Source organism: Peromyscus leucopus, chromosome 5 (assembly GCF_004664715.2).
Source record: "Peromyscus leucopus breed LL Stock chromosome 5, UCI_PerLeu_2.1, whole genome shotgun sequence".
NCBI classification, from domain to species: Eukaryota; Metazoa; Chordata; class Mammalia; order Rodentia; family Cricetidae; genus Peromyscus; species Peromyscus leucopus.
Genome location: NC_051067.1, coordinates 130,307,535 through 130,329,299, shown reverse-complemented (window position 1 = coordinate 130,329,299; position 21,765 = coordinate 130,307,535). Strand labels below are relative to the sequence as shown.

Below are 21,765 nucleotides of genomic sequence, written 5' to 3'. Positions count from 1 at the left end.
TAAATCTTCAGGCTGGAACATCACTGCCAAGCAACATAATATTCTTTTTCCAATTCACTATCACAAATTCTATATTTAAAATAAATACTACTCCAGTTGCTTTAAATAACAAATTAGCCAATGGATCAGCCACGGCCCACATGACATTTTAATTAAGTGTGATAATAGGCTGTGTAACCTAGAGAGCTCTGAAACGCCCTTCAGTCAGGGTCTTTTCTAGATTGCTGTTGGTCTAAGCTGCCCTGACTGATCCAGTTGTAATTTTACATCTTTAAACGTGAGAATTAACTTGAAAAAAATTTTTTTCCTACTACTTCTAAAATCTTTCCATACATAACCTCATCATCAGTTATGTGTATATACTCAGACATTAACACATTTATGAATGTATATTTACAGTGTGTAGATATAAATATTAGTATATTGATACACACACATATAAAATTAATAATAGGCCACTACTACAAGGCAAGAAAAAGACACCTAGTGGACAGTGGTAGGACTGCAAGGTAGCACTTCAGGGACAGCTGTGCTTGCCATTTCACACTTCAGGCTGCCCACTGTTAGGAGTCCCACAAGAGGACCACACTACACAACTGTAACATATGTACAGAGTGCCTAAGTCAATCCCATGCAGGCTCCCTGGTTATGGGAACAGGGGCCATCTCTGACTCCTTTACTGGCTTTTGGGATCCTATTGCTCATACTTGGTCGCCCTGCCCAGCCTTAAAATATGGGGAGGTGCTCAGTCTTACTGCAACTTGATATGCCATGGTTATTGATACTCACGGGAAACCTGCCCTTTCCTAAACAGAGAGGGAGGGGGAGTGGACTGTGGGGTGGGGCCAGAGAGTGGATGTGGGGTAGGGATTGGGAGAAGAGGAGGGAGGGGAAACTGCGCCCAGGATGTAAAATTAATAAATAAATTAATTTTTTTTTTAAAAGAAAAGGTTGCCAATTCACCCTTTAAACTGGGTGTGCTGGCTTATCCCTTCAATCCCAGCACTGGAGAGGCAGAGACAGGCAGATCTCTGAGTTCAAGGCCAGCCTGGTCTACAGAGTGAGTTCCAGGACAGTCATGGCTACACAGAAAAACCCTGTCTAGAAAAACAAAAGAAAGAAAAGGTTGAAGAAATGAAGGAAAGCAGCTGTGAAGCCCTAGAACAGACAGATGTGTAAGGTGCAGACACAGTCCAGACCTGTCAGAGAGTAGAGAAGGAAGGAGGGAGTGTAGGGAACACACAGTACGACGAGAATTAAGAACAAAAGAGGCCAATGGTTCGCACTTACAAGAGGCAGTAACAGCGGGGGGGGGGGGGGCTCCTTTATGAAATTCTAGATGAAGCTCAGTTTTCAAATGTCAGTATGGTGAAGATGTTGAAGGACAGATCAAGTCCAGAACATAGAAAGATCTTTGTTATAAACATCTATTTTCTGAAGAGCAGAAATTGTTTTTTGCAGTGTGTCTAAGCACCTTACCGCTCACCCACACTTCTGCGTTCCCCAAGTGGCCATGCCATAAGATCCTCTATGGAGCAGAAAGATGGTCTGTCTGTGGGAGCTGCAGTTTGGATGAGAAATGTTCCCCAGAAGCCATGAGTTACAGTCGAGGATGACCACCACTACTAGGAAGTGTTAGAACCTTCTAGAAGCAGAGACTGCAGGGAGGAAGTCAGGCCGTGGGAGTGAGCCTTCCAAAGGTGTTATCGGGCCCTGACCCCTTGTTCTCTTCTAGTTTACTTCCTGGCAGCCATGAAGCATTCCTGTGCGCTCCTGCCATGATTCCCAGTGAGACCACAGGCCACACAAGAGGATGAGGAAGCTGGAAAATTACTCCAGGAGCTAGAATACTTAGTTTGATCATGTATGGACATGGATTATCTTTGGTGTTCATCAGTGATGGAAATCTCACTCTCACAGTACACAATATATTGATAAATGACTGAAAATCAATAGAAACAATTGAAAAACAAAATGACTGACTTAAGGGACATTTTCGTCCTTTAAAATGTCATCCCACAGAGACAGTTCCATCTAGAGGTGGAGGAGGTTACAGCATCCAAGGCATCCTTCCAGAGGCTTTCCCTTACCACCACCCAATCACTGGGACTGACTCAATGGCTCTGAGATAGAAGAGACGCCTCCCAGTGGGCCACAAGAGCCGCACAGGATCAAATAAAACAGGGAATACAAAACTACTCCTAGTGTTTAAAAATGTTTGTTTGTTTGTTTAAGACACATAAATAAGTGAATACATCCTCAAGAAAACAAACAAGATGTCAAGTGCAGCAGAGCAAACGGAGATTTTATCTCCAGGCTTCCAAACCAACAAAACAATCCACAATGTGTGTGGGACAGGAATGAATAGGAAAGAGGACTGGGAGCTGCCGTTTGGATGAGAAACGGCCCATGTGTACACGTCTAGGTGCTTTCTGGGTACCAACAGCACAGTACCCTGCTAAGTCTGCAATGAAACCCTGGGGAGTTTCAGTGGGATGACCACAGGGGAGCGGCTACCGTCCAGTGAAGTAGTGGCCACCTCTCTCTTACCTGTGTGTGACATGTCTTGGGTTCCACAGTGGGCAAATACATTTCATTCATTTTTTTTATAGATGAAACGTGATCAGACAAATATAAAAATGCTCTATAACCTAAATTATTATATATTGGTTGCTGCAAGTTAATCTGAAATCCGAAAAATAAAGCACACTTCTTTGTGGTACCAAGTACCACTAGGAAAAGGCCATTATTCCTTGTGGTGTTTAAACGTCATCCTTTGGAACGCAACGCGGCGCAGGCAGCTAGCTGCCGTCGCCTGACAGCCTGTCTTATCTGCCAAATTGCTCATTAGGTTTGGCAATTTTCACCTGCTCCTCCAGTTTATATTTCAGCAGGGGACGGCATCATTCGGCTCCCACCATCTCCATAGTGAGCTCCTAACAGTCCTTTGTTCACACAGCACCCTCTCTCCCCGACACCTCAGAAACCCAACCACCTTATGTACATACCATTATTTTTAAAATGTCCACTTGGCTCCCACCGTGGGAAGCTAGCCTGGCCTCAGTAAAGCATCTGTACAGGAGCAAGTGTGTTATATGAGCCCGTGTTACAGCACCAAGCAAGCGGACCACTAACTAGTGTAATTCTTAACTCAGAAGCAGAACCCATAAGCCAAATGAATTTACTCCCTTAAAATGCTCGTGTTGGGGAGTATCTCAAGTGGGTTATGAGTTAAGATAAGAGGCTCCAGAGTCCTCTTCCCACTGGGGCAGGTCATCCAACCATTGCTATAGGCCTGAAAGGAGAATGCTCTGATTTTATACACAAACAATGACCGCAGTGCAACGAACAGAATGGAGGGACTCTCTCTAAGAACCACTCACCCTGACTGAGCCTGGGATCACGGTGGCATCTGGGATAGATCGATACGTGTTGGGCAAAAATCACCAAAGATATAAAACAAAATGTCTGATACCCTATAAAACAACTTCTGATGGAATACTGGTTTTCATTATGCAGAAGTAAAATATTCACTACCAACCCTGCAATTAGCTAGAAAATTACAATAATTACAGCAATTTTGTATCCCATCTCCAGTCCAATTAATAGATATATGACCTTGTCAACATGTAATAATCAGATTGCATCCACAACAAAACTGGAAGGGCTTTGGATGCTGAATGGAGCTTACTCAGTGAGGAGGCAATTACTTGAAATTCTGAGAACAGGATTTGTGTGTCATTTCTAACAACTCAAAAGGAAATACAATAGAATAGTATCTGTAGTTTCAATGTATATTTAAATCAGATCCAAAATAGCATGCTAGTATCAGCTAACTGTTAAAGGCTAGATCTCTACAGCAAAGATCCTTAGTCTTCTCTATCTCTGAACAAATCTTTAAATAGACTTCCATATTCTTAGATAAGGAAAAATCTGCTATCAACAAGAGAAAAGGCAGGCCAGCCAAACAGCTGAGCTTGACAGCACTCCTGTGTGAGCCTGGTGATAGGAGTTCAACTCCAAACCCACATGGAGGTGACGGGGGAAACAAAGCCTGGGAAGTTGTCCTCTCACCTCTGTATGTGTGTGCTGTGGCACATGTACCCACATGTACATGTCATCCACATGAAGACACAGTAATAGTTATAAAAACACTTAAAAAAGGGGGAAGGGGGGGATATTTACTTTATGACACAATCTTTCAATGAATTTTACTATTTCTTTAAATTCTAAAAATTATGAAATTAGTGGTACTTTACAAGCTACAAGAACATTTCAGAAAAAAATTACAATTTTAAGACTTCGGAAGATCACCTCAACCAGACTAGTCAACATTGCAGCAAGCAGCATTAACTGGGCTCTGTGTTAGACAGGATGAGGAAGAGGAGAAGAAGAAGCAGGGGAGGGTAGAGAGAGTGAGGGTGGGAGAAAAAGGGAGAGGAAGGAGGGAGAGGGTAGAGGGAGTGGGAGGAGGAGGGGGAAGGGAGAGGAAGGAGGAGGGGGGAAAAGGGAGAGGAAGGACCAAGGAACATGACTGTGGGAGGCTGTGGAGGTTGTGGGGTGAGGTGGAGTAGAGAATGGATAAACTTAAGGATTACATATTGCTGGTTGCATTGTAAACAAGTAAGAAAGTGCCAAAGAACACATAAAAATACTCTTCAAAAATAAATAAAGGGCCAGGCAGTGGTGGCGCACACCTTTAATCCCAGTACTAGGGAGGCAGAGCCAGGCGGATCTCAGTTGAGTTTGAGGCCAACCTGGTCTACAGAGCGAGCTCCAGAACAGCCAGGACTGTTACACAGAGAAACCCTGTCTTAAAAAGACCGCAAAAATAAAAATAATAAATAAGTAAATAAATAAAGAAAGAAACAAGACTTGGTGGAGAACTAAGATGTTAGAGAATGGGAAAGAGTTTGATATTTATTTTATATTGTTTTCTTTCCTGCAGAAATCTCCTTTATCTTATGCAGAGTCTCTGAGAGAATTACAAGAATGCTTTATCTTTTCTCTCTTTTTATTTTGGAGGCTTAGTTTTAAACTCAAACTCAAGTTCTCTGCATATTTCAAACTCCTAGTTGACTGCAGATCAGAGAAAAAGCAAGAAACAAACAGGAAAAGAAGCTCATGCAGCTCACAAACATGTAGAGGCAAGCTGCTGACATGTTACAGACCGCCACCAACGAGAAAAAAAGGAAGTAGAATACATTCAAGGAGAATAAATACACGCTCTAAAAATTACCTATGCTGTGTTTTAGACATTACATAATTACATCTGATTAATCAACTACAGAAAAAAAAAAATTGGCCAAGCAAAGATTCTCAGTCAGTAAAGCCACACAAGACCAGGTATTCATTCTGAAAAAAAAAAATGAAAGGCTCTTAAACGGAGATGCCTGAAGATAAATGAGCTTTAAAACTTATTTATCTCTTTTGGGAAAGAATGTGGGTGAGACAAGGTTCCATTATGGCTCAGCTCAGTGTTCCTTCCTCAGCCCCCTGAGAGCAGGATTACAGGCCTCTGTCACCATGCTTTACCTACATGATAAATCACCCGAACACCTTTTCACAGCTGACAGCAGCTCGGCTACGAAATTTTACAAACAAGTATTACTTCTAGCACAAATATTTCACTTTCCTGAGTAAGGTTTCCGGAACTGGTTATGGAACACTTCAAACAAATGTCCTGAAACTGGACATCCGGGGGGTGGGGTGGGGGGGGGACAACACATGACTCCTCACAGACTTTCTCTGTCTCCCTAACTTTTCTTGAGGTTCCAGTTGCCTCTCACCCAAAACTCCACTGATGACTTCAGCGCGGAGGTCTCTTCCTTGTTAGCTGTTCACGTGAAATACTTGCTCTGTGAGTCTCGGCTACAACCAAGTGGACTATGAGAAGCCTTTGGTTATTTCTATCCATGAAAATAGTGCAGGGTAACTTACGTGCAATCTATCTCCGTTTACCCTTAGTGAGCAACCAAAAGTCTTGACTACAGACAAAACTAAGCCCATCTATGAACAAGTACATAACCACTGGCTTCTTGGGTAAAAGATACTGGCCAAGCTTCAAAATACAACCAATGTCTGATAAACACAAAGAACTCCATTTGCAGAAGCAAAGATGGATAAAGAAGTTAGGGTACCTGGAAATTAAGATGAAATGCGCAGAAAACAGAAAACTCTCACTTACTTGCCCGAAGGACTGAAGGCGTGACCTCAATTTCACTTGTGGCTTGATAAGGCTGAAAAGCAGAAGCATTGTTGGTGCCCAGTTCACTGCCGAATATCTCTGGGCTCTGAGTTCCCGTGGAGCTGGCGCTGGTACCGTCTCCTCCATGGTGTGGGTCCTGCTCATCAAACACTGCTACGAGCTGGCAACGACAGACAAAGGGGCATTTGTGAAGAAAGGCATCGAAATAACTATCAGGGACTCCACCAGACTGAGACAAGCCTACAGGGAAACACTGACAGCAGTGTACCCAAGAATGCTACAGATCCCAGTAAAACATTGTCTCCCTGAGGCCTGATGCTCTTCCGTTCACACATTTCTACGAAGAGAGTTTCATATCTAAAATTCCATGAGCAAAAGCACAGTAGGACACAGTGACATGCCAGAATGCTAGGGCAGGAGTGAGGTGACATCCTCTGTGCTGCTAAGTACAAAGAATACCCGAGTACATGCATGTATAGATGTATTTTCCCTTTTCCTTCTTTCTTCTTTCTTTTTGCTTTTTTTTGGGGGGGTGGGGGGCGGGTTTCGAGACAGGGTTTCTCTGTGTAGCTTTGCGCCTTTCCTGGATCTCGCTCTGTAGACCAGGCTGGCCTTGAACTCACAAAGATCTGCCTGGTTCTGCTTCCCAAGTGTGGGATTAAAGGCGTGTGCCACCACCACCCGGCTCCTTCATTTTTTTTCCACCTTAAGACAAGAATTTCAAGTCACCTGGACTGGCCTCAAACTGGCTATGTCCAGGGATAAGGTTCCACTTCTGAACCTTTTGCCTTCACTTCCCATTTCTCGAGTACTGGGACTGTAGGACTAAGGCACCACATCCAGTATTCTGTGGTGCTGGAGACTGAACTCAGGCCCTCCTACCTGCTAGGCAGATGCTCTACCAATTAAGCTTTATCCTCAGACTCATGAGGACGTGGGGGGGGGGTAATCTGTGTGTGCATGCATCTGTGTGTAGTGTGCATATGTGTATCTGTGTGTGCACTTGATTACACACTATGTCTACCACACCTTACCTATGAGGAAGAGGATATTAAAAGATATACTATCTCCTCCTTGCTGCATAAAACTTGAAGAAAGACTACCAAAATGAGTCATTTACAGGAAGGATTTTGATTAAAGGAGGGGATGGGAACAGAAGATGGCAACAGGAGGAAAGGACACACTTTTGAACAGCTCTGCCTGTCAGAGGCATATCTGTGCTTTATTACCTAAAACACAAATAACTAACTGAACTAAAACAGGACGGCAAAATGAGGCAGGGACACTGAGGACACAGCAGAGGCACAGACCTTCCTGACTCTTCTACAAACAAATACATGACCACACTGAATGTGGTGGAACAGAAACCATCGAGAGTCACTGTGAAAGGAACCACTATTTCCATAATTTCACATAAAGCTAAATATAAAAGAACAGTCATGCGAACACTGTATTCCAGGGAGTCAATTTGCGTCATACATGCACACAGTTTAGCAACTCTCACTCAGCGACACACACGCACATATCAGGAATGAACAAAAAAGTGAAAATATTTTGGACGGTGAAAACCAATATTCTCACTGTCAGAAACAGCAGTTACAGAAAGCTGCAATGAGCTCTGTGGGATTAGACGGGGACTGGGGCTCAGCACAGAGTCGTGGCTCCTGTGAGTAAGCCACCCTGAGCAACACTACTTCACCGATGGCCTAACACCACAGAATTCCAGAGAATACTTACACTGACCTGGATGAATAGGCCAATCACTAGATGGAGGTCATTAATCAATAACACTGTGAGCACCAGATATATGAGGCCATCACTGGCATAGCAAAGCATACTGAACATTAAGCTTTTCTATAAGACATAATACACTATACAATAATGATAAAATGTACTATGTATAGTTTATTGGTGTAATTTTACATGACTGGCAATGTAGTAGGTCCTTTTATACCAACAAATGAGAGAAGCATTATGCTATGATCTCACCTGAGACAATGAAAATTCCCAGATCTACTGTAGTCTAATGGGCAGGCTGTTAGAAAGATCATACTGTGGTGCATGGTTACAGGTGTACAGGCATACAAACAGATGGTGTAGGTGAGTGTTGATACCGTGAAAAGACATAAATCTCCTAGCTCTATTCTGAGCAGTCCCAGCACTGAGAAGCAATGGCATCCCAGAATCAGTGAGCACACCTCATGCCCAGATCTAGGTTTCTAATATCATTCCCTAATATGACAAGGCATTTTGAAAAGATAGTTGATTAAAGTGGAACGGAGAAAAAGTACATAGAGTGTGAGTGCCTAGTAATGCTGAGAGTGAGGTAGTGTGTGCAAAGACAAAAGAGGTACATCAAAGGGAAGTACACAACCTCACTTCCCTCTATCCCCACAACCAAAGCTGGGACAACTTACGGCCAAGTAAATGATTCCACCAGGGGATCATAACTGCAAAATAAACAACACATCTGTGAATCTGTGGTGGCTTAAATAATGATGAAAAGCTGACGGCTGTCTTCTACTGAAGAGCCAAACAATGAAGACAGTAGTGGGGTTGGGGTGTGGGTCATTTGGTAGATGACTTGCCTAAAATGTTCCTAGTTTCATTCCCAGAATTGCCTAAATCAGATATTGTGGCAAAGAGCCTATAATCCTAGCACTTGGGAGGTAGAGGCAGGAGAATCAGAAATTCAAGGTCATCCTTGGCTATACAACAAACTGGACACTGGTCTGGGCTATGTGAGACTCTGTCTCACAAGGAAACACATAGATAAATGAATGAATATATAAATATAAATAAATAAGAAACAACAGTTATCATTAGGATCATTCACAAAAATAACTGTCACAGAAAATCTACCAAGAGATGTTAATATTAACAAGCAAAGAGATGAAAAGAAGGGGGTAGTGCCTATCTCAAAAAAGACCTCCCCATATGAAACATTTCATCTTTGGCTACAGAATAAGTTGAGGGCCAGCCTGGGCTATATAAGACCCAGCTTCAAAAATAAATAGATAAATAACAATGAATGAATAAGGAATACCGGAAATAAAAGTTATTACTAGGAAAGCCATAGAAATAGTTGTTGCAGGCAAAAACCTACCAATTGGATGCCAGTTGATAGAAAAACTAGAAACAGAAGCCTATCTCAAAGGCATCCCATACTGTACGTTTCAACCCAAGGAAGAAAGGTAAGTTAACTCTGCAGTGGAGAAAGTTGGCAGGCACAGCTCTCCACACACAAGATCAGCAGTGATAAGAGCGCCAGCTCCAAGGACAGATTACCAACTAAGTGCCTGCTGGTCCTGCCAAACGTCCGTCACTTCAACTTAATCATGAAATATCAGACAAACCTAAACTGAAGAACATTCCACAAAAAGAAAAAAAAAATTACTCTGATTCAGAGTACAATGGTCATGAAAATCAAAAAAGAATGACAAAATCATGTAAAGAGGAAATCACAGAAAAACAGGAAATACATGTGATAGAATCCTCTGGAGGCAGGACATAGGTCCAGAAAAGATTCTAACCAAGAGAGGTAAAATCGAAATGAACTTGGAAAATCAGCTGACATGTGAGCTGCAGGCTGGTTTACAGTGATAATAACTGCCTCTGATTATAGACGGTGCAGAAGTTAGGTGGCTGGTGAAGGGATTTGGAAACATTCAGTAGCTCTTTCCAAACTCTTATGAAATTTATAATTATCTCCAATAAATTGGAGTTTTTGATTGTTAGGTGTAGTCACAAAGTACTACAAAAGATTTCATTCTGGCTCCTCTCATAACTAGCACAGTTCTTTAAGCTCTACCAAGGTGTTCAGCAACTCGGTACTTTTCCAAGAATAGGAGGACCGTGGCCGAAAGGAACCCTGTCCTACCGCCCTGCTGAGATTTTGCAATGTCCACACTCTGTAATTAAAAGACAGAAAGGTACGTTCACAAAATTATGAGCAGCATTTCCTCATTTCTTAGACAGCTTTGTCATCTTGAACAAATACTGTTTCTATCCTCATGTTACAGAGACATGCAGGGAAACAGGAAGCGTGGAACTCTGCTGGGGCATAATATGTAATTAACTGATTAATCCAGCAGGATGTTCCGTGGCAAGAACAATGCAAAGCAAGATGAAAATTTGGCCTACTCCATCTTGTAATAAGCAATGGAAATAATATCCTTAATACCTACAAAAACAAAGGAAGTGTTTGTGGGTATACTCCCAAGTTTTCAGAGAATGTCATTAAGTCCTGTTCACCTGGCGTAACCAGTAGATGTCCCTGCCTCAGAGGCACAGAAATCTCATGCCAACAGATATCAGCATACTCTTTCTGAAAAGAGATCAATTCTTCTGGAGTTATGCTTCAGATGATAGTTGTCCTGATTCTACTCTACTTTGGTAGCATGAGAGAAGCATAAAGAAACACATGAAGAAACAAGCGTGACTCTGTTTAAGCCTTTATTTATAAAAACAGGCAGCAGATCCAATTTGGTACATCGTGATGTCTTTATGACCCTCCAGACAAGGGATGCCTCTTTCTGCTATCCTTCAACTGTGGTTTCAATTTCCAAAATCAGGACAGTCAAAGGGACATCTGTAACCCTGATAAGCTAACAACACCCATTTTGAGTTGTTCATCAGAACACAGGATCTCTACATCAATTTAAATATCCCATTTTGTACAAGCTGTATGGTTTAATATATATTTTGAAGCCATCAAATTTTGACATTTGGGTATTTAATTGAAAATAATTGAAATTCAAGTTTGTTATTAATTATGAGGTCTTTTCTCAAGAAGCAAGTCCTTTCTGTGAGCAGAAAATAGAAATGGAAAATTACAAACAAGTCTTTAAAGCCAAACATGGAAGTGCTTATACATGTATATTAATTTCAAAAATTATCTCCAGCAATTGAGAAAACACGGGATTAAGAAATCTGGACTGTGCTGTGAATAAATGCTACGTGAATTTCAGTGGTAGAATTATGGTTGGTGATTTGCAATGTGCCAATAACATACAATTTTACAGCTTTCTTTTAAACCAAACTTTAAGTGCCAGGTGCAGACATGAAGTAATTTTGTGTTAAATTGGGAAGGATTTATAATTTTAGAAAAGCTACTCTACAAGAATACATATAGAAACACAGCAAAAGAAAACGAGACCTCCATAAAAACATCACAGATTCAAAACCCCTACATGTCCTTCAAAAAGTAAAAGAAATGTACTTTAAGTTTCTAAGACGTGATTCAACTCTGTATTTTCACCATCCATTAAGTAGATTATTCTTTAAGATTCACTTTGAGATTTTTTTTTTAATTATGCATGTCTGAAGTGGGGGTGTTTCTAGGAGTTAAGGCAGCTTGACCTGTAGTAAGTGGAAAATGGACAGCAGTGGGCAGGGTGTGTTTGCGTTTGGCTCATTCCATCATTATCCTAAGTCAGTCTGTCTTTTCCCCCATCATCCTTGTCTGATGCAAGGAACAGAAGGGAGATTAGTTAATAACTATTGCATAACAACCGTGAACCTTTGAAACTGGAGAGATGGCTCAACAGTTAAGAATAGTCATTGCTCTTGCACAGGACTCCAAACTACTCTGACGGGTAAAATAATGAGCAGAAAGTCCATAGTGCATAGACCAGCATGGCCAAAAGCACAGTGGCTAGATCCAGAACAATGCATTTAAGAGTGAGCAAGCTTCTTCAGAGGGCGGCTGGTACATTATGAGCCTCTTCTTACCTCCAATGCTGCCCTAGGCAAAACAATGGCCTCTCACCAAAACTATCCATGTCCACCTCCCTCAGAGTGGTTAATGTTGCCTGCCATAACCAATGTCATTTTACCAGTAGGATTCAGGTTATTGACCAGAAAACAGAGCTAATCCAGGTGATGTTAAAATCCCTATCTAATCAAAGGAGTGTGGAACTATAGAAAATCTCCTTTGACTCTAGCTGGAGATCTGTAATGATGGACAGAGATACTGACAACTAGCTCTTAAGAGTAAGAGTGAGACACTAAATTCAGGAACAAGACAAGGCTGTCCACTCTCCCCATATTTATTCAATATAGTACTAGAAGTTCTAGCTAGAGCAATAAGACAACAAAAGGAGATCAAAGGGATACAAATTGGCAAGGAAGAAGTCAAACTTTCACTATTTGCAGATGATATGATAGTATACATAAGTGACCCCAAAAACTCTACCAGGGAACTTCTACAGCTGATAAACTCCTTCAGTAAAGTGGCAGGATACAAGATCAACTCAAAAAAATCAGTAGCCCTCCTATACACAAATGATAAAAGGGCTGAGAAAGAAGTCAGAGAAACATCACCCTTTACAATAGCCACAAATAATATAAAATACCTTGGGATAACACTAACTAAACAAGTGAAAGACCTTTTTGATAAGAACTTTAAATCTCTAAAGAAAGAAATTGAAGAAGATATCAGAAAATGGAAGGATCTCCCATGCTCATGGATAGGTAGGATTAACATAGTAAAAATGGCAATCTTACCAAAAGCAATCTACAGATTCAATGCAATCCCCATCAAAATCCCAACACAATTCTTCACAGACTTGGAAAGAAAAATACTCAACTTTATATGGAAAAACAAAAGACCCAGGATAGCTAAAAGAATCCTATACGATAAAGCAACCCTTGGAGGCATCACCATCCCGGACCTCAAACTCTACTATAGAGCTATAGTAATAAAAACAGCTTGGTACTGGTATAAAAACCGACATACGGACCAATGGAATCGAATTGAAGACCCTGACATTAATCCATGCACATATGAACACCTGGTTTTTGACAAAGGAGCCAAAACTATACAATGGAACAAAGAAAGTATCTTCAACAAATGGTGCTGGCATAACTGGATGTCAATATGTAAAAGATTACAAATAGATCCATATCTGTCACCATGCACAAAACTCAAGTCCAAGTGGATCAAAGACCTAAACATAAATCCAGTTACACTAAACTTAATAGAAAAGAAAATAGGAAGCACTCTTGAACGCATTGGCACTGGAGACCATTTCCTAAATAAAACACCGACAGCACAGACCCTGAGCACAACCATTAATAAATGGGACCTCTCAAAACTGAGAAGCTTTTGCAGGGCAAAAGACACAGTCAATAAGACAAAAAGACAGCCAACAGATTGGGAAAAGATCTTCACCAACCCCACATCTGACAGAGGATTGATCTCCACAATATATAAAGAACTCAAGAAACTAGACATCAAAGCACTGAACAGTCCAATTAAAAAATGGGCTAAAGAGCTAAACAGAGAATTCACAAAACAAGAACTACAAATGGCTGAAAGACATTTAAAGAAATGCTCAACATCCTTAATCATCAGAGAAATGCAAATCAAAACGACTCTGAGATACCACCTTACACCTGTCAGAATGGCTACGATCAAAAACACCAATGACAACCAATGTTGGAGAGGATGTGGAGCAAAGGGAACACTCCTCCACTGTTGGTGGGAATGTAAACTTGTACAACCACTGTGGAAATCAGTATGGCGGTTTCTCAGAAAATTAGGAATCGAACTACCTCAAGACCCAGCCATCCCACTCTTGGGCATATACCCAAAGAATGCTGATACATACCATAAAGATACATGCTCAGCTATGTTCATAGCAGCACTATTTGTAATAGCCAGAACCTGGAAACAACCTAGATGCCCATCAACGGAAGAATGGATGAAAAAAATGTGGTACATATACACAATGGAGTACTACTCAGCAGAGAAAAACAATGAAAGCATGAAATTTGCAGGCAAATGGATGGAACTAGAAAAAATCATACTGAGTGAGGTAACCCAAACCCAGAAAGACAGTTATGGTATGTACTCACTCATTGGTGGATTCTAGATATAAAATGAACAATCAGACCACAACCCATAGAACCATAGAGGCTATATATATATAGCATGGAGGTCCCTAGGATGACTGTGGAATATAATAAATTTCAGTTTTACTCAATTATTGAAAAAAAATAGCCAAATGAATGGAAACACATGAACTATGAACCAAAGGCTGAGGGGCTCCCAGCTGGATCAGGCCCTCTGAATAGGTGAGACAGTTAATTGGCTTGATCAGTTTGGGAGGCATCTAGGCAGTGGGACCAAGTCCTGTGCTCATTGCATGAGTTGGCTGTTTGAAACCAGGAACTTATGCAGGGACACTTGGCTTAGTCTGGGAGGAAGGGACTGGACCTGCCTGGACTGAGTCTACCAAGTTGATCACAGTCCTCGGGGGAGGACTTGTCCTGGAGGAGGTGGGAATGGAGGGTGGGCTGTGGGTAAGGGGAGGGTGTGGGAGGGGGGAGAATAGGGGAACCCATGGCTGATATGTAGAACTGAATGGTATTGTAAAATAAAAAATATATATCACAAAAAAAAAAAAGAGTAAGAGTGAGAGCCTTGAGCCAATGAATAGCACAAAGAAATACCCACAATTACCTGTGAGGGATATGGCTCTGCTAACTCTGTGAGACACTCCCTGGGAAGACTAAGGTCACCTCTCTGCCATCCATAACTGTATGTGAATAAGCACACACCACATGAAGCCACTGGCTTATAGTGATATTTCTTAGCAGAAAGAAGGAACTAATGGTGGCATGCAAAGAACACAGCAGGCGCATAACTGGTAGCTCTCATCTAATTATATCATGGCAGAAATATACATTGAAACTACAAAAAATAATGAAAAACTCAATTGGCATGTTCTGGTTCTACAATACAATAAGGCTTTTGTTTTTAAGGATCACAAAAAGGAAGGTCATAGAAGGGGGAAGCAAGTCTGCCAGAAAAATGCTCAGATCAACATATAACCAGGAAATGAAGCTCAAACCTGCTGTGGTGTGCAATAATTCTCCTTAACAGAAAAGGAAACCGAAGACCAGGGAGATGGGCTGTCCAGAGTTTAAGTGAAAATAACTGAGAGTCAAGTCTTCTGGACCTCCAATAGCCCATGTTCCTAATTGCCCTGCCTCTGGACACCTCCCACACCAACAACAGGCCCAATGGATCACAGTCTATAAACTCCAAAAGCCTTTAGCTGGGAGTCTCTTGAATAACCAAAGGCAATAATCCTCACGCCAATCAATACAACTTTGAGCCTACTGCCTAAAACTTGCTGACTATATTTGATGGCCATCAAAATAATAGCAAACAATCCCAACTTCATGATAGTGTGGCTCAGTGTTAATCATGGAACTTAGAAGGGAAGGAGGGAATGGGGAGGCATTACATTAAAAATTCAACAAGCTGGGCAACAGGAAGAAAATACATTGGAACCAATGCTCGACTGTGTTGGGGACAGTATAAGCTATGCCATTTAATCTAATCAACTCAGGAATGTCCCAAACACACACACACACACACACACACACACACACACACACACACACACACACACACACACCCTCTCTTATGATGCAATTTCAAGACATACTTCCAACATCTACAGTCCCTGACATTACTGAACTTTCAGAAGCAAGTGTGGGTGAATTAACAATGCAGATTTCTTCCTTAGCAAGAGAAGCCACTGCTTCCTTCAAGTCCAAGCCTGTCAGAACCTCCACTCCCTCTGGTACCTGACTTACAAGCTCATGCCACAACAGGATGCTCCATACAGAAACCCAGCAGTGTGGTGACCCGAGTCATTCCATCTACACTCCCACCTCTTCCACCATCCTCCACCTAGAAACCCAGTACCAGGAGGACCCCAGGCAGGACCACACCCCCACCTCTTACATCATACTCAATCTAGAAACCCAGCACCATGAGGACCCCAGGCAGGACCACACCCCCATCTCTTACACTGCTGAGACAATCCGGAGGATGAAGGAAAGGAACCTCTTACTCTGGAGTACAACTGAACAAAGTGCTGGCAGAAACCATCCTCCTGTTACTAAGAGATGTCTCAAATGATAGCATCAGAACTGCCAGAGAACATGCAGAAGGCTAAACATGGGACTTTTACATTCTACCTCATCAGCATATATTCCTCTACAAACAAGATTATGGACCACGTTTCCAGTCAAAACATTTCTTCCCTCTTTGTAACCTAAGTGGAGGAAGAATTTATGTGAGTTTTCCATACCGATTTCTTTCACCTGAATTATTTGCTCATTTGTAATGTGTATAATGCAATCTGATTGCATTATATATTGTATTGTATAATGCAAACCCCACAATCTGATTCACTAAAGGAAAATGCTCTGTATTACAGTGTGCACCAAAATATTATTATTGAATCTTTCCAATCCTTTTAAACAATGTAACTTCGAAGGCCAACAAAATCACATACAAAGCTATGGTCAAGACTCAAAAATACAGCTGTCTTAGGAAGGCCAGATGCAGATATGGGGATATGGGATATATTTTCCTTTCTAGGAGTCTGTCTCTCGTTACTCATGCTTCAATCCGAATGCAAGCCTTTTCTAAAAGATTGCAAAAGCATTAAATCATCTTCTCAAACTTCACACTGTCCTTCTGAAATTCTTTCCTTGACTGAAGCAAAGATGCAGCTTTCCCTCAGCAGTGGTCTCTGAAAAGAATTCCGGGCTGTCTCCCTCTGCCCCTGAGCATTGGCGCTCTCTCTCTCTCTCTCTCTCTCTCTCTCTCTCTCTCTCTCTCTCTCTCTCTCTCTCGCTCTCTCTCTCGCTCTCGCTCTCGCTCTCGCTCTCGCTCTCGCTCTCGCTCTCTCTCGCTCTCTCTCGCTCTCTCTCGCTCTCTCTCGCTCTCGCTCTCTCTCACTCTCTCTCACTCTCGCTCTCGCTCTCTCTCGAGACCAAAGCTGAGATGCTGAGATCCTTAGCTAGGAAGGTTTGCTTTACTCCTTTTAGACTCGTGGAGACCACGGCGCCAGGGCTTCCCTGTCTCACTAGCAGGGACACCTCCCTTCTTCACCTCACCACACAGTTCTCTGGAAGCTGCACTTGGCAGGCTGTGCTGGAGTTTGGATCAGGGGTCTCTGAGAGCATCGGTGACTTCCATGGAGTTCGGGAACTACCCATGAACATAAATAAAGGGAGAGGGAAATAAGTCACTAAAATTCCCTGCCAGTCAAGTCTAGTGAACTCTAAAACTTTGTTTTTTTGGCAATCAATGCTCAGAAACTTCCCTCCCCAAATTAGAAATCTGAAGAATCACTCAGTTCCAAGTTTTAGAGGCTGTGTTTAAAAGTAGAAGTAGGAAGGAGAACATGGCTGTTGTTGAGCTAGTCAGTCATAAGGACAAAGTCACAGAAACATTTGGACTTCGTGTCAGGCCTGGGATGAAGCAACAGAGGTCAGCAGAGCATCGCCCTGCACTTAATACAAGACAGCACTTTCAGTGCAGAAACCAGCCTGTTTCCAAGGCAACCTGCCATGTATATAGGAAGCTCGCTTGGGAGTCAGTAAATCCTGCAAGTGCAGAGTTCACTGTTTGAACAAGACACCCACTGGCAACTTAGCTCCCTCTAAAAGCATGACCAGAAAATAAAGAGAAGTTTAACTGCTTCAAAGGATAAAGGGGATTCACACGACTCTATTAAGATGTGGAGATGGGCAGATAAAAAGAAAATGGGTGACCTAAGATAAAAAGGAAAAAAATGGTTCACTTTCAAGTCCAAATGCACCAATCATGGGGTAGTGAGTGGCAAGTCCGTACTACCGGTGCTTGGGAGGCTGAAGCAGGAGGATAGTCGAGTACAAAGAAGCCGGTACCATATAGATCCAGTCTCAAAACTCCAAAAGATGCACCAAAAACACACATTCCAAGTTCTGAATGAAAACTGGAGATGACACAGACTGAAATGTCAGTGTGCATGCTGACAACAGGAGCTGATATTAGAAAAAGATCAAAGTCGAATCAATGTGTTTTTGAGAATCTAAGCCCCATGTCACATTACAAAATGACTTTCAGCTTAATTTGCATACAAAAGGAAAGAGCAGAGTGTGGCTCTGAAACATCCGCGGGGGCACGAATGGGGAGCTTCAAACAAATGTGCTCTGAAGTGTTTGTTGCTCTGTTCACTGTTTTAGCGTCTTCCACAGGATAGATGAAGATGTCCTTGACATTAGCTTAAATTATCTCTGGTGTACAGTACCATGCTGATTAAATTAGGCTCATTTTAATCATCCAGCAGGTGTATTCTAAAAGCAACCAAATAATAAAAAAATTTAATCAACTCTTCATTAGTACAACCCGTTTAGCAGTACTTTAAAAGGTAAACACACAGTAAATACTAATTGTGTGCCGATTCTCTCTCCCACACAAATGGGATGGGTAGAAACATAAAAACAATAGCTTGCAAGCATCCCATATATGTGATGAGTAAAAACAAAAAACAACAAAACAGCTTACAAGGGTTCCCTCCAGCCCACAAGTCCCTTTCGGGGCTTTGATGTGATGCAACTCCTTGGCAAGGTAAACGCCTTGGAAATAAGTTTCCCTAAGAACAAGAATTCAGAAACTACATTTTAAAGGAAACTGATTGAGAGGAAAGCAAGCTTCTACTTTGCCCTTATGTCTCACAGAAAATGTCCTAAAGGTGACCAGGAATCAGTGAGCAGAATTTCACTCCCCAAAGTGATTACAGGACCAGACCGGCGAGCTGTGTGGGCCTGGGAATTTTCTTCACCTATCTGAGCTCAGGACTGGGTTCTGGGGCGTGGTATTAATGATGACAAAATGCACGGATTGGTCACTGCAAGCAACAGGTACTTAATCAGCTTTTATTACCCTAGAGGAAGTTTCAAGGGGCTGAGATTCTAGTCGGAGCATGGTGACAGGCACTGGCAATACAGCTAAGCCATATGCTCTATATCCTGAAGATGGGGGCTTCCTTAAAGCCACACCATCTAATTGGCATTCCTTCTATGGGTGGTTTCAAGGCGGTGCAGAGAAAGGCCCAGAAGTCTAAGCACTCATAGCCAGTTAGCCCAGTAATAAAGAAGTCATGAGAGCCTAGACTAATAGGAAAGCAGTGGTGTGAGAAGACAATTAGAATGTATAATTATGGGAATACAGGGCCGACTTATTTAAAAGGATTTAGCACGTGTGGTGTGCATAGCATCCCAGAGGTAGAGGTGGCACATGGGGTCCAGGCCCTCAGCGGGGTGGATGGGCAGAGGGAAAGTCCAAGGACAAACCAGTGACTATGCACTCAGCTTCTAGAGAAGCTAAGAGGGAGAACAGAGCCCCAGGGAAATTGTCCTAATCCTCATGGCTAAGAGAAGGAAAAGGAGCCTGTCGGCCTGGAATCTGGATGACGCCTCTGCCAGCTAAAACTCAAGATTCCAGCATCATTGATACTAGCTGTGCAGGCTGCCAACGCAGAGACAACTGGTCTTTATAGAAAAATACCCTCAAAGAAATGTTTAAATATCAGCAACGTAAGCTGAGGGCCTGAGTATGGAGGACCCTCTGATAAGGACTTTATTTGCCCTTAAATATTTTCTGGGTATCTCCCCCCCAAAAAAAACATGTTAATTTTGTTTACATGATGTGAATCAAAGTTCCCTGAAACGCTCTGCACCAACAAGGCTGAGTGACTGGTGAGAACTTTAGAGAGATCGAAATGTTACAGGTCCAGAGCATAATTATAAATTATCTTTGGGGAGCCAGAGGAACGGCTCAACAGGTAAGAGTGTTTGCTGTACAAGCATGAAGACATGCTGGGTGGCAGCGGGGGCGTACGCCTTTAATCCCAGCACTGGGGAGGCAGAGCCAGGTCGATCTCTGTGAGTTCGAGGCCAGTCTCGTCTACAGAGTGAGATCCAGAACTGCACGGAGAAACCCTGTCTCGAAAAACAAAAACAAACAAACAAGAAAAAAAAAAAAAAACCACAAGCATATAAGACATGGGCTCAAGTCGCCTGGAACCATGGCAAAGGCTACGAGGAGCTGGATGTATCTGTGAGCCCAACGCTGCAGGACGGAGAGAGAAGGAAGCCCCACCCTACCTTATACACCACCTCTACAGCCAGCCTAACCAACAGCAGCAAGCTGCTATTCAATGAGAACACCTGTGCGAAAGCAAGAAGGCAGAGCGTCACAGAGGAACCTAAAGGCCTCTTACAGCCACCACAAACACATGCAGAGGTTCTGACACACATGTATATGCAGAGCATGCACATAAACGCATACACTAAAAATTATGTTCAATGAAATAAGAACATTATGCTGGGCGGTGGTGGCTCATGCCTTTAATCCCAGCACTCGGGAGGCAGAGGCAGGCGGATCTCAGTTGAGTTTGAGGCCAACCTGGACTCCAAAGTGAGTTCCAGGAAAGGCGCAAAGCTACCCTGTCTCAAAAAACCAGAGAGGGAGGGAGGGAGGGAGGGAGGGAGGGAGGGAGGAAGAACATTATCTTGAACTATCTTTAGCCCCCTCAATAACTATTCATTGCCCACCTCTGGGTGTGACCTAACATCCTGGTATCTTTTCCGCAATGTACAGATTCTCTAGCTTCCACCAACCTAAAGAGAAGAAAGGCAGCATCTGGGGCCTGTAGACAGCACTGGTTTCCCACCTTGCTGCATCCTGACTACCTAATGTTCTCACCAATGAATATGAAAAACATTGATAAAATGTTTTTATAAACATCAATCCATGCCTTTATTTATTACAACAAAAACTTCATGAGATGGTTGCTACATTAGACCTTCAGGGTAATCTATATCTGTGTCCATAGGCCATGGTCAATACGTGGTTCCTTTGGGGCGACAGGTGCGCTTCTCCAATGCAATCATTTGAGATATCCTAACTTCATGCCTGCAGGTGAATGACTGCAGTCTGTAACTATCACACAGAATCACATAAGCTTTAGAAAGTCAGATGTGGAGCTGCTGGGATTACACCAACATCCCAGCACTCAGGAAGCAGAGGCAGAAGGATTGCTGGGAGTTCAAAGCCAGCCTGGCATATAGCAAGACTCTTTAAAAACAAAGCAAAACAACTACTAACCTAGAAGGAAAAAAAAAAATAGCAGCCTAACATATTGTAAATGGTTCACTGTGTATCACAACCCTGATTTCAAAATTAGCATAGAGCTTGCCTAAAAATATGAACAAGCCTCATATAAACAAACCATTAAGCTGTGAACTTTCCTTCACGAAAACAGCACTGTTTGTAAATTGCTGCCACTTCAGAACTGACCCGATTCAAATGTGTCAGACAGTAAAATACATTTAGGGAAGTGTCAAATCAGGAGAGGAAAAGTCACACCAGAAATGGACATCTCACCCTGAGACTCGCAGGGGAACAAAGAGCATACTGCACAGCAGGGCTGTGGTCCTCTACATGCAGGGCTATTCAAGCAGGGTCTGAACTGAGGGTCAGAGACTCAGTAACACGCTGTACACTTTTTACAACATTGTTCATCAAGAAAAACCTAAGGCTAGGGCTGGAGAGACAGCACAATCAGTAGAGTGCTTCCCATGCAAGCATGAGGCCCTGAGTTACATTTCTAGTACCCAGGTGTAATAAACTGGGCATGGTGGAGGGCATCTGGAAAGCCAGAAGTGGGGAGGTAGAGAGAGCAGATTCCTGGGGCTCA

General features: G+C 42.5%; 1 protein-coding gene across 19 annotated transcripts in view; it reads right to left on the bottom strand.

Annotated features, from left to right (window-relative positions):
• The window catches only part of Pard3 (par-3 family cell polarity regulator), a 555,581-nt gene that overhangs the window by 334,261 nt on the left and 199,555 nt on the right, over nt 1–21,765 (bottom strand). For 18 of the 19 annotated variants that reach the window (XM_028887845.2, XM_028887847.2, XM_037206368.1 and 15 more), the window contains exon 3: nt 6,188–6,368. In XM_028887845.2, the coding sequence (XP_028743678.1) occupies nt 6,188–6,368 (181 nt within the window). Of the gene's footprint in view, nt 1–6,187; nt 6,369–21,765 lie in introns of those variants that run through there. The other variant, XM_028887857.2, reaches the window with a different exon arrangement.